Genomic DNA, 13,463 nt, shown 5'->3' with positions numbered 1-13,463 from the left:
GCCATATTGTGGGAGAGCAGATGCATAGAATAAGTCTTAGTCCGGATTGCTCCCCACAGATCCCCCTTTCTTTTTATTTTTGGCGTTGATACGCGCCTGTCTTCGGTGTCCCGCGGCACACACTCTGCTCTACTTGCTAGAGTTGCCACAGGCTCTTACAAGTCCTATCAATCAGGAAAACCGAATCCGGGTCCTCTCTTCGCCATGTTGTGAGGAGGTTTTTAGGCGCTGATGCGTGCCTGTGTTCGGTGCCCTGCAGCGCATGCTCTGCTCTGCCTGCAGGGGACTTACAAGACCTATCAGGCAAACCGAATCCAAGCCTTCTCATTGCCTTATTGTGGGGGAGACTTATTAGTGTTGGTTCGTGCCTATCTTCGGTGACCTGCAGCTCATACTCTGGTCGAGCTGCTTGCTGGCGCTTACCGCCTTAAATCAGGCAGACCGAATCCAAGCTTAATATTGTTGTATTGTGGGGAAGCCTTACTGATGTTAATTCGTGCCTGTCTTCGGTGACCTGCGGCGCATAAGCTGCTAGCTGCCCGCAGGTGCTCATCGCCTCACTTGATTAGGCAGACCGAATCCAAGCTCTCACATTGCAGTGTTGTAGGGAGGCCTTTTTATTTCTCTATTTCTCTATCTCCGGGCATTCCTATTTCTCCCATTTTACTTCTATCTTCCAGCATTCCTATTTTTCTCACTTTACTTCTAAAACTTCTGTTTCTCTTATCCCTGCGGCTTTCCGGCACCTCGCCCCGCCGGCGGGTTCCCGGCTCTGCGCCGCTTCAGCCCGCGCGCTGCCTCTCTCATCTGCGCAGCTTCCTGGCTTTGCGCGGCTCAGCTTCGCGCGCTCCGCGGTCTCCACGCTTAACCCTTTCGCGTCTGAACCACGGCCTACGCCAGCCCCGTTCCCTATCTATTCACGCCCCGTGCTCTCTCTGCACGCGGCGGCTTCCGCGAGTCACACAGCGTAGCTTGCGTCTCCACCACTAGCATTCAATCCAAGTTCCCCGGGCTAGCCTGGCGAATTCAACCCAGCGTACGTCTCCGCCCCACGATTTGGCTTCCCGTCCTTTGCTCCCCGGGCTAATCAGACGGATCCCAACCTGGCTTACGTCTCAGCTTCTGGTTTCAACTTTTCGCCCCCTATTCCCAGGCTAACTTGAGAATCCCAAAGTGGCTTTCGTGTCCGCCTTGGACTGCACTCGCGGCTTCATTTTCCCTAACATTCTTCTCTACCCGGTATGTTTCCCCAAGCTTTCCTCCAACAATATTCCTCCCTCATTTCTCCTGGCCTCTCCCCACAGTCCGCGTCCGAATCTGTTTGTTCTAGCTTTCACTTTCGCTTTCGACCTTAGAGATTTCTCCCAGCTTCCCCCCGTAGTCCGTATCCGAGTCTATGCCTAGGCTTTCAATAGCTTCTTCCGGCACCCTTTTCGTCCGGCTTTTCCCTAGGCTGTTTGCTAGTCTCTCTCTCCGGTAATTTCCCTAGGCTGTTTGCTAGTTTCTCTCTCCGATATTTTCCCAGTTCTTCCCGTTTCTTCCCTCCTAAGTTTGCTATCTGTCCTAGGTTTCCTATCCAAGCTAGGTTTCCTATCCGAGTCACGGCACCATTATGTCGCTCCCCCTCTTCGTGGAGGAGCAACACAGGACCCTGTGCTGTTCTCTCGTCTGCTCGGCCCTCCCCGGGTTTGCTGCTGGTTCTTCCCGGGTTGGCTACTATCCCTTCCACCTCCGTGGAAGGGCAGTTCCCCCTGGCCACATTCCCCACTTCCGCAGGGGAGCGGCACACCGCCGGCCGGCTTTCTCGGGGGCTGCACGGGTGTTCCTTCAGCTAGATGTTCCCCATAGATGTTCCTGGTGCATGCCGTCTCTCTCCTCCTTTATAGTCCTCTGCCAATCCTAACTCGGCTGCCCACACGCCGAGTACGCTGCTCTCCAATCAGGAGCAAGTCCTACAATTTATTAGTTGAACTGGAGGCAGCTGTGCGGAAGCTGTTTACTTCTCTCCCAGCGCCATATTGTGGGAGAGCAGATGCATAGAATAAGTCTTAGTCCGGATTGCTCCCCACAGGTGGGGATGGGGAGAAATGTGCCTGGAGCTTCCACTGCCTGCCAGCAGCCAGGCTGCCGGTTCCCTCCTGGGAAGACTGGCATGCCATGCCCTCTCAACCTCCTGCATGTGCAGGGCAGGCAGCCTCATGGGATCACCCACAATATGGAAACTTGATGTTCTAGACACTGCTTCCCGAGGCTCAGTTTTTATGATGATAAAATGGCAATAAGTAGTCTACTAACTTCGTAAGGCTTCTAAAAAATTTCTGATTCAGTAAATGATAAAGCCTACTTCTATTTTTTTAACATTTATTTAATGAATATAAATTTCCAAAGTACGATTTATGGATTACAATGGCTTCCCCCCCATACCATCCCTCCCACCCACAACCCTCCCCTTTCCCACTCCCTCTCCCCTTCCATTCACATCAAGATTCATTTTTGATTATTTTAATATACAGAAGATCAGCTTAGTATACATTAAGTAAGGATTTCAACAGTTTGCTCCCACACAGAAACATAAAGTGAAAAATAATAGATGATTTTTTTTAAATGATGATGAAATCAGATCAGACCTATTGTCATGTTTAATCCCAGTGAGAGTCAAGTTGGGAGTTGATAATTTCTTTTTTTTTTTTTTTTTTTACAGAGGATCAGTTTAGTATGCATTAAGTAAAGCTTTCAACAGTTTGCACCCCCATAGAAACACAAAGTGAAATATATTGTTTGAGTACTCGTTATAGCATTAAATCTCAATGCACAGCACATTAAGGACAGAGATCCTACATGAGGAGTAAGTGCACAGTGACTCCTGTTGTTGACTTTACCAATTGACACTCCTGTCTATGGCATCAGTAATCTCCCTATGCTCCAGTCATGAGTTTCCAAGGCTATGGAAGCCCTCTGAGTTCTCCGACTCTTATCTTGTTTAGACAAGGTCATAGTCAAAGTGGAGGTTCTCTCCTCCTTCTATTTTTATACAAATTCTAATATTCTTTCATGTTATGTTTGTCATCTACTTTTTAAAACTTTCTATTTCAGGATAGTTTTACGTTTATTAAACAAATTTTATAGTAAACCAAGTTTCCATATGCCACGCGTCAAGTTCCCCACATTTTAATATATTTGTCACAATTAATGAGCCATGCCCAGCTTCTCCTAGTTTTTATCTCAATTCCCTCCATTCCTTCCATCCTCACAGCCTCTACTCTAGTAGTCAGTTTAGTGTGTTCAGACTGAGTTTGGTTTTATTTGTTTTTTTGACCTCCCACATATAAAATATTTGTCTTTCAGTGATTGAATTCATTAACTTAACATGATGTCCTGCAGTTCCATCCATTTTGCTGCACATATCAGATTTGTTTCTTTTTCATGGCTGCATAATGTGCCTCATATCTAACCATTTCTTATTATGTCCATGTATCTGATTCAATAAAGTCTAATAGTATTCTTCCGTAACTTATAGACTTAAGAATGAGAACACATCTTGTTGCTTACAGATCACAACCCTACTTGGTCTCAGACTGAATTTTAAAATCCTAAAGATCCTTGTATTATTAGCAAGAGTTTCATACATTGGAAATCTTTGGCAAAATGTTAAATTCAGCACCAGCACTCAACATTTTTTTTAACTTTTATTTAATGAATATAAATTTCCAAAGTACAGCTTATGGATTACAATGGCTTCCCCCCCATAACGTCTCTCCAACCCGCAACCCTCCCCTTATCCACTCCCTCTCCCCTTCCATTCACATCAAGATTCATTTTTGATTCTCTTTATATACAGAAGATCAGTTTAGCATACATTAAGTAAGGATTTCAACAGTTTGCTCCACACAGAAACATAAAGTGAAAAATAATAGATGATTTTTTAAATGATGATGAAATCAGATCAGACCTATTGTCATGTTTAATCCCAGTGAGAGTCAAGTTGGGAATTGATAATTTCTTCTTCTTCTTTTTTTTTTTTTTTTTTTTTTTACAGAAGATCAGTTTAGTATACATTAAGTAAAGCTTTCAACAGTTTGCACCCCCATAGAAACACAAAGTGGAATATATTGTTTGAGTACTCGTTATAGCATTAAGTCTCAATGTACAGCACGCTAAGGACAGAGATCCTACATGAGGAGCGAGTGCGCAGTGACTCTTGTTGTTGACATTACAAATTGACACTCTTGTTTATGGCCTCAGTAATCTCCCTATGCTCCAGTCATGAGTTTCCAAGGCTATGGAAGCCCCTTGAGTTCTCTGACTCTTATCTTGTTTAGACAAGGTCATAGTCAAAGTGGAGGTTCTCTCTTCTCTTCAGAGAAAGGTACCTCCTTCTTTGAAGACCTGTTCTTTCCACTGGGATCTCACTCACAGAGATCTTTCATTTAGGTTTTTTTTTTTTTTTTTTTTTGCCAGAGTGTCTTGGCTTTCCATGCCTGGAATACTCTCATGGGCTTTTCAGCCAGATCGGAATGCCTTTAGGGCTGATTCTGAGGCCAGAACAGCACTCAACATTGACATATGTATGACTCTGCCAAGTAATCGCAGATTTCTCTGAGTAATGAATTACCAGTTGATCTGAAGTACTTTGGATATCGAATTTTTTTTTTCAGATTTTGGGACATTTGTGTATACATAATGGGATATTTCAAGGATGACCCAAATCCACACACTAAATTAATTTATGCTTTTAATGTGAATAATCAGACGACATTTTATATAGTATTTTTAGTGTGCCTACATTTTGACTATGAAATCACATGAGGTCAAGTGTGGAATATCCCACTTGGGACACACCTGTCAATGCTTATAGATTTTAGATTTTGGATCATTATGGATTTCTATTTTTATTTTATGTTAGGGAATGCTCAGCTTATATTTAAAGATTATAGAGAAATGATTTGGAGCTTTATGAATCATTGAGAAAATAAAGTCATCTACAAATATTGTTCTTGAAAACGGTATTTTGTTCTTTGTTCTTCCCAACTCTACTAATCAAAGGGACAAAAAGACAGATACTACACAAAAATAAAAGATTTTAAAAGCTTTATTTCTGTTTGAAAATGTAGTGTCTTTGTTAAGCATTTTTCTGAGATACTCTATACCCAACTTTTTAAAAAGAAGTTTGTTGTTTATTTATAGGCACAAGCAAGTTATGATGTGACACGCTATGAAAATATTTTCTCCTTATTCTGGGTTTTGGAGCAGCTTCTTCAAAAGAAAATTGAAGAAGAGAACACCTCAAGTACAGGGCATAATGAACAAGAAATCAAGAAATTTCTACAGAAGCATGATGAAATTATTTTCCAACTCTCTGATACATTTCCTTTATTTACCTTTTATTTATGGAGAGTGGGCATTCTTTTAAACTCAGCAGAGGTTGAAGTTGTTGAAAATAATGCACTTCCTTAGAAATTCACCAAATAATAGAAGCATACTAAAATTGAATGTATGGAGAACTTTCACATAGAAGATTTCAAGAATATTTTAAATAAGATTTTAAAATTTATCTCTAAACATGATCATTAATTCAAGTTAATTGTTTGTCTTAAATGTATATATAATATTATGAGTCATATTTCTATATTAATGTCAGCTTGAGAATGCCCTCCTTATTGCCATGTAACTGTATTTATAATGTCATTCAATACAGTCTACATCTGTTTTTCTCTAAAATGGACCATTAATGTGTCTGTCTCAAAAAACATGTTTAAAATATAAAAGACTTCCATGTAAGGCATGTACCATAGTAATGAATGAGATATTAAATTCTGTTGTTTTATCAACACAAAGTGTTCAAAAGATATGGCTGTAAATGCAATTTTTAAGACTTTTTTCTTACATATTGCACATATATCATTGTTTGTCATCTTAGAGATAATTCATATAGAAGGAGAAATATTTTTAAAATTTGTAAACCTCATGTCTTTCAATGTCATAAAATCAATATGGTTATAATGTCCTTTTGAAAGTACTGATTAGTTGTATGAAATATTCTACTTGGTTTTCAACAAGTATTGTTTTGATTCTGTTGATCACATGTTATATTCTTAAAAGTATTAAAACATACTTTTCATGTATAGTTATTCCATTAGGAAAATTTATGACTTCTTACATATACCAAGAAATATAGTTATTAAATGTATTGGTTGACTTTTCCAGTTATACAACTTCATTGACTTTATTTAAATTATCAAAAACACCCCCAAAATCCTAGCAAATATTGCGGGATTTCCTATGGAATTCCACCTAAAATATATACAAAATTAAATAATTGGCCACAACTCTTTTTGGAGTTATTTATAGCTTTCTTGAAAGCATAATGTCTATTTTTAATACTAAAACTTAGTTTATGTCAATCAAGTTTTATTTGTAACAAATAAAAACAAAGTATCAGTGGCATACAGCAGTAAATATTTTTTCTCACGCATCTTCAGGTCACTTGAGGACCAGCTGATCTGGAATAGACTGCTGGAAAGAGCTCTGTTTCAGTTTCAGATTTCGACAGACAAGCAAGGTCCCCTTGCTACAAGTTAAGCTTCGGTCTTTTCCCCATATGTGAGAGCTACACAGGAGAAGCTTTTTTGATAGTAATGACAGTTAAGCAAGATGAAAAGGAAATGGCCACATGGATTGATGAAAATACATCAAATGGTTCAGTCCAAAGAAAAGGAACAAGAAAGTATATTATACTATGAGTGGGAGAACTTGCAAAAAAATTACTTAGAAAGGGGAATGGATGCAGAAGTGGGTAGAAAATTTGAGCCAATAAATTCTTCTACTACAAGTACTCATTGAACATAAGAAAGATATTACAGATCTTGCTATATGAGATATTTTTCTAATGTTTGCTTTCTGTGAACACCTCTGAAGGTTCCTTTAAGTGACTTCAATTGATGACATTACACAAATCCACTTCCCATGACATCGCCATCTTCTCTTCCATATGGATTTAAAAGGTTGGTAAATGTATACGCATCAGACACAACCCTTTTTCCATTGTAGCCTACCAGTTCAATGTTCAGCAAATAGCTTTTTAACTAGAACAATTTTTTTAATTCCAGTAGTTTTCAAAGTTTATAGCTCTAAAAATTGGCCTAGGAAATTAACTTATTATAGCAGAAGATATAAGATGTTGGGATTGTTGTTAACATTCAAATTTGGTTCTTTATTTATTTGTAAATACTTCATTCAGGTACATAATTCATAACTATTCTTGGTCCTGTGTGTCAGTCTATATTAGTTGTAAATTTAGTACTCTTTTGAGAACTAAATCTTCTAGTGAAAAAGAAGATAAAATGAGAATATTTGTGCTTATGTTATTTCAACAAAGCAGTTAAGCATTTATGAATGATTTAAACCAGAATAGCAATATTTAAGAATATTATATCAACACAAAAACATTGTTTCTCAACAGAAAAAACAATCATCGAATCAAAATGTCCATTTCACTCCAATGTATTTTTTACTTAGTGTAGGGTTAACTCTATCATCATTAGTAAACTGAAAATAGATCTTTATAAAAATTAAGAATTGGAATGGGAGAGGGAGGAGGAAGAAAAGTTGGAACATGGGCAGGAAGGATGTTAGAGTAGGAAGTATCACTACATTCCTAAATCTATACATATATGAAATACATGAAACTTGTGTAACAAATAAAATTTAAAAAAGAATGTTCTATCAATTTCAGTTTGGCTAATGTCTTCTCTAGAATTAAGGTTTTGAGTATAAGAATAATTCAGGCAGTAGAAATTAGATAGCACTGAAATTAAATATAGGACAGGGTAGGACATAAGATAGAATTATCCCAAAATGGAGGATATAATAAAAATGATCATAGTTGCTATCACTTAGGTGGTGTTTATTGTATATGATATAAATATATGTGTGGTAATAAATAATGTAATTATATATACATAAATATATGAGGTATGTACTTACCATAAATCATATATAAACAAATATTATAATTTTTTATAAAATAGCCAGATGCAAATCTAACCATTTTACATATATTAATTCACTCATTTCTCCTATTAACTCTGTCATAGATATCTATCAATCATATAGATATCTTATCTATCTATGAGATAGAGTTATTATCTCCATTTTAGACATGAAGAATTCCAAGCAAAAGAATGAAACAACTTACCTAAGTTCACACAAGCGGGAGGTAACAGTCAGGTTTCAACCTCAGGAATTCTGTCTTCCTAGACCACATCACTATTGTGCCACACTGCTTATTAAGTGTAAACTGTCCTGGGACTACATGATAAATATAGTTTGTTATAGTCATCAAGCCTTGATATACCTTGAGCTACAGATCTAATGTAATAGCAGTTGAAATTACTAGCTGTTAGCTTTTGAGCCATTACAGAATAGTTCTGTTTAGTACTGTATTCAAGGAACAGCGACTTTGAGTTTTGTTGGTTATAGCATCGTTCTGCTCAAGATTCTAGCCAAGTTATAGTCTTCAAATAAAAACTACAAAGTGTGTAAATAAATATAATTATTTTGCAAACTGTTTTTGTTTTCAATGATATCGGTGATAGATAGCTAAGGGCAGTGAATTCTTAGATAGGGAGGAAAAACAATCACTTACAAATTTTCATGCCCATTTGTAGACTTTCTAAAAGTCACATCATAGGAAAAATATTGATAACTATAGTTTATAATATTCTGATTTTTCTTATTCAGCAAATATTAAGCACCAATTTTGTGTAAAACAATTATTTGCACAAATAAGGAACACATACTTATATAATTTGTCAGGTTTACAAAATAATTTTTTCTTTTAAACAGTCAATATAGTGACTCATTTACATCAATATTTGCTGTAGTGGTTAATTATGGTGATAAAGTTTATCTAATCTTAAAAAGATATAGGAGTGTTATTGACAGTTAATTCATTGTTTTAAATCTTTTATAGAATTGCAGTATCCTAAATTTATCTGATCAATGAATGGACTACTCTACAAGCTTCTAAATATTACAGAGCATGATTGACTCATAAGAAATAACTTTGGCTGCTTTTTTCATTTTTCTTTTAATACTAAAATCCTCTTTTTACATTTAATATTAAAAGAGTTTTTACTACTTATTACTAATAGGAAGCAACTCTTGTGAAAAATTATTCTAACATTTAGGAAAAATAATTCCATTTTAAAATTCATAAGTGTATCTTCTGAATTTGCAATATTTACTTCTATTATTTTAATCTAAATTTTGCTGTAGCTCTTTAAATTATTGGAGAACTTCTGTCATATTTCAGTCTGCAGGTGTAAGTGCTGTATAGCTAGTCCACATTTGCAGATGATTACATTGCTTTAGTTGTATGTGACCTGTATATAAAACAGTCCCCACATATGGTCCCCAGTCAACCTTTCTCAATTATCTCTTGGGAACTTGAAAGAAATACAAATTTTAAACCTCCACCTAGACCTGCTGCAGCATCAAAGCACTGTGAAGTTATAGCTCTGCAATCAGTGTTTTACAAGGTGTCCAAGTGTTTCTGATATCAAACAATGCTGAAGTCATTATTTTTTACTGAACAGGAAGGTGTAATAAATATCCAACTCTTTAGGAAATAGGAAATCTTTAAAAATAACTTTTCTTATTAATGCCTTAACATTCCACAAGAAGGTTTTCTTGGGAAATAAATTATTCATGATCCACATCAATTAAATAACAAATTAATAAATAGATTAGTCCACCTTAGTAGCACTTTGGAAATGTGTATGTTTCTATTTATGTTTTAGTTACTTTACCAAAATATATAATTATTGTCCCTTGGAGGTAATTACCAAATATAATAATCTGTTTTTTTTTTTTTTTATTACAGGCTGAGTGGACAGTGGGGGAGAGAGAGACAGAGAGAAAGGTCTTCCTTTGCCATTGGTTCACCCTCTAATGGCCTCCACGGCCGGTGCACTGAGGCCGGCACATTGCGCTGATCTGAAGGCAGAAGCCAGGTACCTCTCCTGGTCTCCCATGGGGTGCAGGGCCCAAGCACTTGAGCCATCTTCCACTGCACTCCCGGGCCGCAGCAGAGAGCTGGCCTGGAAGAGGGGCAACCGGGACAGAATCCGGCTCCCTGACCAGGACTAGAACCCAGTGTGGCGGCGCCGCAGGTGGAGGATTAGCCTACTGAGCCACAGAGCCGGCCTATAATCTGTTTTTAAGAGATTAAGAGATATAAATTAATTACAGCTCTTTGATTTTTCTCTGATTTATAGTGATAAAACTGTAGGTAGTTGAAAACATAATGTCACTTTACACTTACGTGTAGATATTAGGTATACCAGATAACATCAGAATATTTCTTTCATTCCAAGTCATCTGTTTATATATATATATATATATATATAGTATAAATGTAATATATGTATGTTACATATGTATATGTATATTATATACAATACATGGAAAATATAACTTAGTTATAATTATATAATGGATTATTAACCCTAGAGATGAAATTTTAGCTGCCTAAAATCCTGGAGCATGGTGAGATATAAATAGTTAACTCAGCTTTTGTGCTTAATTTAATCTAATCATTTTGGTCTTTACCATGTTACTGTGAGCCCCAGAGTTATCTAAGGACAGCACCCCTGACATATGATGAGAGAACAGAGAGCTTGCTGCTCTTAGCTTTAATAGCTTACCTACTGAGAAATTTTCAGGAATGATTAACAATTTCAGAAACACAAGACAAGACATTCAGCAATTAGGCGAAAATACATGTTTATTCTTTTTCTTTTTTTTTTTTTGAATAAAGGAGATCCATAACTCTTGATACTAATTTTGAAGTTCAAAAAAATTCTCCTTTCATATATTTCACCTTGTTATTTTTAAGAAGTGCTACAAAGGAAACACCATTGGTTCCTCATTTGCCCCAACTTGCACTGAGATTTTCAACAGGCCTTGATATTGTCATGAAATATGAGTTTTGCCTCCAGGATAATGACAGAGCAAGACCACAAGCTTAAGAGGGGTAACCAAGGACCTTTAAAATATGTGGCTTGTCCACCTCTAGTGTGGTCAATGACCAAGAATTGGATTTTGTCACAACAGAGTAGGCATTTTGTCTTTCAACCTGATGAAATCTAGAAAAGACAAAAAACTGGGTTGAGATAATGGAGCCAATCCAAATATAAAATGGAAAAAAAGCGGAGCTACAAGAAACCTTATAGAAAGATTTGGATACCTTCTACCCAAAATAAACATGTCAATGCTATTCTCAAGTGAAAATTTTAAAAATTAATGATTTCAGGGCCTCTGTTGTGGCACAGCGGCTTAGAGCCCCAGCCTGCAGTACCAGCATCCCATATAGGCACTGGTTCAAGTCCTGGTGGCTCCACTTCTGATCCAGCTGTCTGCTGTGGCCTGGGAAAGCAGTAAAAGATGGCCCATGTCCTTGGGCTCCCACACCCTTGTGGGAGACCCGGAAGAAGCTCCTGGCTCCTGGCTTTGGATCCGCACAGCTCCAACCATGGTGGACATCTGGGGAGTGAACCAACACATGAAGACCTCTCTCTCTCTCTCTCTCTCTCTCTCTCTCCCTCCCTCCCTCCCTTTCTCCCTCCCCCTGTCTGCCTCCCTATAACTCTGGCTTTCAAATAAAAAAAATAAATATCTCTTTAAATTTATGACTTCCAAGGCTGGTATGATCTTGGTTCATGTAGTGATTTTCTTTTAAATAAAATCTGTTTCCATATCTATACCATAATCCATGTACCTTTGCAAAATCACGTTATGAAGGCACGTAGTAAAACCTAGCATTTTTGAGTTCTTTGTGTGTGCTAGGAACTCCTGTTAAGTTCTTTATATTTGTTTGTTCACTTACCCCTGGCAACCTTATGTGAAGAGTATATCATTTTCAAAATTAGATGAGGAAAGAAAGCACAGAGTATTTAAGTGATTTGCCCAAAGTCACATGGGTAGGAAAAAAATATCAGAATCATAATTTAAGCAGACAGCAAGCTACTGAGCCAACAGGATGTTTGCAATCATCTAGCAACAGCTGCCTTGTTGCTGATCTGCACAAGTAAAAATTCAGTGTCGAGAAAATAAAGTTATCCTGAAGATGAAACTCCAGTTTTCACCCCTTTAAAGTGTTCTTTTTATACATATGCAGGCTGTTTTTATGATAATTATAGTGGTGGGAAATTTACACTCTATTAAGTAAAACGGGATGATTGAAATATTCCTTTATATTTGGAAGAATAAAAATGTGAAGTTAATATGCTAGAGTTTTCCAATTAGTAGCACTTACTTAAAATAAATAAATATAAATTCTACTCTAGTATCTGACTGCTTTGTAAGCCAGTATGAATAACACTTTCTGAGGATAAAGAGAGTTAAATCGCTCAAAATGCAAAGATCAAGATCAGACATCCATACTTGGATTAGAGTTAATTTCTAAGTCTTAGACAAGGAAATAAATAATATATTTAAAAATCTAGTTTCTTTAAATTGTCTCCAAGATCATACTTTTTGTTCAAATACATAAATATCCCTATTTCATGATTAGAATTGATTAGTATGATCTTATTGACAGTATTTAATATTTCTAAATCATAGAATATAAAGAAAATGTCATTATACTCTTATATAACAGAGGAAAATATAAAAATTAATTTCAAAACACATCAGTCAAATGTTCACAAAATATTTAGGCAGCTTTTAATTTATATTCCTTAGATATGAGGAAAGAGAGATGAGGACTTTTGCTTACATTGCACCTTGTGAATTGACACAACAGTTACAGTTTCATTTAAAAATGAGCCCTTCTATTTTTGCTATATTAAAGCAACAGTGAAGCACAGAAGAGAACATGTTGTAGGAAGTACAAATACAAAGATGGTAGGAAGGGTTTCCAGGAAGGAGTGAACAAACAGAAGACGGAGGGCCATCCATCGTTGGCTAAGTCACCTTGTGTTTTAGAACAAGTGATTTAATACTGTACTTTCTCATTATGATTGAATGCATCTGTTTTAGTTTAAAGTGTAAGGAACAAAGAGTATCTGTATTTCCACTTGGAAAATGTGTTTCTTTTCAATGCATGCATAAATGATTCAGTTAAAACTACTCAATGTAACTGCTTATGATTATTATTAAATGTTATTATACTCACTGGGAGTTTTATGACCTTCCTCACAATATTATTGGAGATCTTTCAATGACATACTTTTTATATATCTAACATGGTCGCCAGAATACTGTACTTTGAGTGAAAAGATGAGAGTATCACTCTATCCCTGTCACATAAATAAAAACTGTGTGTCTTTAATGTTAAAAGTTTAAGAAGGATGTTCTCACCACAGAGCTTTTTCTTTGAATGAATGAAATGAAATATCTGAAAAGCAGTTTGTGATCCAAGGTCACACCCTTAGTTAACTGGCTTATGTAGAACCACTATT

General features: G+C 36.7%; 1 protein-coding gene across 1 annotated transcript in view; it reads left to right on the top strand.

The window, feature by feature from the left end:
• The window catches only part of MEI4 (meiotic double-stranded break formation protein 4), a 255,080-nt gene extending 248,032 nt beyond the window's left edge, over window positions 1-7,048 (top strand). Inside the window, exon 5 of the mRNA XM_051854544.2 lies at window positions 5,185-7,048. Coding sequence (XP_051710504.1) covers window positions 5,185-5,454 — 270 coding nt within the window. The 3' untranslated portion in view covers window positions 5,455-7,048. The remainder of the gene's footprint in view (window positions 1-5,184) is intronic.
• Window positions 7,049-13,463: the final 6,415 nt, after the last annotated feature.

Source organism: Oryctolagus cuniculus, chromosome 5 (assembly GCF_964237555.1).
Source record: "Oryctolagus cuniculus chromosome 5, mOryCun1.1, whole genome shotgun sequence".
NCBI lineage: Eukaryota > Metazoa > Chordata > Mammalia > Lagomorpha > Leporidae > Oryctolagus > Oryctolagus cuniculus.
This window is presented reverse-complemented; position numbering and strand designations above follow the sequence as displayed.